The 3,182-nt window shown below is 50.8% G+C and overlaps 1 protein-coding gene across 1 annotated transcript in view; it reads right to left on the bottom strand.

Moving 5' to 3' along the window:
• The window catches only part of Slc10a4 (solute carrier family 10 member 4), a 7,829-nt gene extending 5,370 nt beyond the window's left edge, over nt 1–2,459 (bottom strand). The window contains exons 1-2 of the mRNA XM_021210874.1: nt 1,707–2,459; nt 788–998 (exon numbers count right to left, since the gene is read on the bottom strand). Of these exons, the coding sequence (XP_021066533.1) occupies nt 788–998; nt 1,707–2,296 (801 nt within the window). The 5' untranslated portion in view covers nt 2,297–2,459. The remainder of the gene's footprint in view (nt 1–787; nt 999–1,706) is intronic.
• Nucleotides 2,460–3,182: the final 723 nt, after the last annotated feature.

Raw genomic sequence — 3,182 nt, 5'->3', positions numbered from 1 at the left:
TGGAAATAGAGCTTCCCTTTCTTTCTTTTCTTTTCTAATTTGAATTTTTTTTTTTTTTTTTTTGGTTTTTCGAGACAGGGTTTCTCTGTGTAGCCCTGGCTGTCCTGGGGGCTAATTTGAATTTTTAAAGTAAGCTACTTAAGGGGACCTATTTCAGGTTTTGTTTCCTCAGAATTAGAGTTCCACTCTTGAAAACATATTAAAGCATTATAAAATGTTTTGAATAATTCTATTTAATCTGCTCTGCTTTTTAGTACTATTCAATTTGTGGGAACTGCTTGCCATTTTGTGGTTCCGTTTGCTTGTTTTGAGACATAATCTCACTATGAAGCCCCTGCCTGGGAACTCACTATGCAGGCTGACCAGGCTGACCCTGAACTCAGTGATCTGCCTCCCACGTGCTTGCATTCCAAGCATGTGGCTCTGTACCCTGCTAATGTTTGCCATTTGACCACACTGTGCCCCTATGAGTGGTTGGTTACTAATTGTAATTTTCAGAGGTCTCACCACCTACCAGGTAGGAGTTGACACGGGGTCTTGCTTTGCAGTCCAGGCTGGTTTCAATCTCCAGACCCTCCTGGCTCAGCCCCTGAGCACCAGGATTACCAACCTGCATCTGTTATTCCCAACTTGAGCTGTGACTTAGTTAGACATAATCTCCTAGGGAGTTCCCACTTCAGACATTAGGCTTGCTGTAGACACCTAAGTATGTCCCTGAAAGTCCTTTGTTTCCTTCCCTGCTTTCCAAACCTCCTAGCACGTCTGCCACTCTTCAGAGAGAGCCTACCTTCACGATGTAGTCAGCCACCCGGTTGTATTTGTAGCGAATGAAGACGCCTAGCCCAATTGGAATGAGAGTGCTGCAGAGAGTCAGGGTGACTGCCCCTAGGGGGAGTAATTGCACCAGAGGGGTATTGATCCAGGCACGGCTGTAGATCCAGAGGCAGAGGGGCATCAACACCAGGGCCAGGAGTGTGGAGGAAATGGTCATGATGATGCTGCAAAAAAAAAAGGTATGAGCAGAAGTCAGAAAGGGATTTGAGCCAGAGTCAGCCATGTCTTTCCTTACCTGTTACAAAGCCCTGGAAGGGAGGTGGAAACACTGCAAGCCTCCGGGTTGAAGTCTGCAGAGAATCTATTTTATCCTGTCGCAATAGAAACGGGAATTCCAGGCAAGACAATGACCTAGGATGCAGGACCCAGGACAGCTGCCCTGGGCGTCATGAAGACTGGAAACTGGGCAACTGTGAGGACGCGAAGGAAAAGAAACCTTTTTCTTTTAACCCTACCAAATAGCCTGCAGCGCGGAAGCTGGCGAAGCTACTTGTTGGATGAAACTCGATTATGTTGCACTCTCAAGATTACTTTCCTTATGGGACTACAGTCCTGACTTGCTTTTTTGCATTTCCTTCGAGTCCTAGCTTCTGGCTTCTCCCTTCTCTTTGCCCTGCTGGAGACATGAGTTAAGACCTTGTCTCTCCGGGAGGGACTGTGTGTGAAATCCCAGGGCCTTTAAGCAGCTAGGTTCTAGTCTAGATCTTCCCCCCATTGACACACAATCTTTAAACATCCGCCAGGATTTCAAAGCCAAGCCTCCCTCTCCCCACCCCCACCCCATCCATCCCTCCTCAGGGTTTCACCCAAAGAGCTCCGACACACCCCTCTTGCTGTGAATTCTATGGGTTGGGATGAGGAAGAGGCCATACCTGAGGTTCATGTCGCCGTCCACCAGCAGAGACATGAGATTGGAAAGATTTCCACCGGGACAGCAGCCACATAGGAGTACGGCCACCGCGGCCACCTCATCCAGCTTGAAGATGAGGGCCAGCAAGAAGGCTAGCAGCGGCAAGAAGCCGAACTGGCAGAGCGCAGCCAGCAGAGCGCCTATCGGCCGCCGGACGTGCGCCCCGAAGTGGTTCACGTCCACAGTACAGCCCAGACCCAGCATGGTGATGCACAAGGCGGCGCCCACAAACACGTTCAGCCCGTGGTTGAGCGGTGTGTCCCAGAATGGGGGCTCGTGGGGGATCCAGGGGCGGGGGAAGGCGGAGGAGCCCTGGCCAGCCACGCCGACCGTGAGGCTGCTGCTCGTGGGCTCTGGAGTCGGGGTCGCCTCGGGGCTGAAGCCGATGCTCGGACTCGGAGCGAGGCTGAGCCCGGGACCGGGACTAGAGGTGACAGCGAGAGGCGAGAGGGTGCTGGCGCTTGGGCTGCTGGCGTTGGGCGACAGGGTGAGGTTGTCAGGCTGCAGCGAGGACGGGGCAAAAAGCAGGGTGGTGTTGTCCAGGCCGTCCATGGCGCTGTCGCCGAGGCGCGGTCTTCAGGGGCTGTCCCTGGCCGCACCTCCTCCCTCGGTCCTGTGGTCCCTTCTACCTGTCTGTCTGGTCAGGCGTCCCCGCGGCGTCCGTGCGGCGGGCGGGTCGTTGCTCCGGTGTGCATGCTGCCCCGCAGCTGGCACTGAGAGCCGCGCAGCCCTGTCACTGCCCGCCCGCACCTCAGGCCCCGCCCTGCCGCTCGGTCCCCTCCTTTTAATCACAGCTAAGTGGTTCTGTACCAGTGCAGCCAGGGGCGGAACAAAGACCCGACAAAGCCCAAGAGGGTGGAGAAGACCAACCAGGCCTGTCTGCCCATCAAATTCTCTGATGGCCCTGCCTCTTTTTCTTTTGAAAATAATTTTTCTAGCTCAAATGTTAAATTTGAACATAAAGTCCCCATGTGAGGTTTGGATAGATGTATAAGCTTGTCAAGTCATATCGAACGTAACTCCTTCAACATTTATCTGTTTGTTTGTTTGTTTTTAATGATGAAAACATTTCCAATGCTTTTGCCTAGCAGTACACAATTATCTTTAGTCAGTCTGCCCAGCAGCTGCACACCAGAATTCGGCCTCTTTGGTAATGAAATTAGAGGACCAGACTCATCGAATGGAGAAAAGAAAAAAAAAAAAGCTTATCTATGTATATATATATATATAAGTCATATATATAAGTCATATATATATATAAATAGTTTAAATAGCCCGCAGCCCTACCATAGAGGCACCAGGCTTCATGTGAGCCGGTCTAGAAGCAGCACTTGTCTCTGGCTTAAATGCACAAACAAAAGTGTTAAGCTTTTATGTCCAGTCTAAGAGTTAAAAAAGCAATAACACTGACCATGGTTTTTTTTTTGTTGTTGTTGTT

Source organism: Mus pahari, chromosome 13, assembly GCF_900095145.1.
Source record: "Mus pahari chromosome 13, PAHARI_EIJ_v1.1, whole genome shotgun sequence".
Classification (NCBI taxonomy): Eukaryota; Metazoa; Chordata; class Mammalia; order Rodentia; family Muridae; genus Mus; species Mus pahari.
The sequence above is the reverse complement of the archived record's forward strand: the minus strand, read 5'-3'. Positions and strand labels throughout refer to the sequence as shown.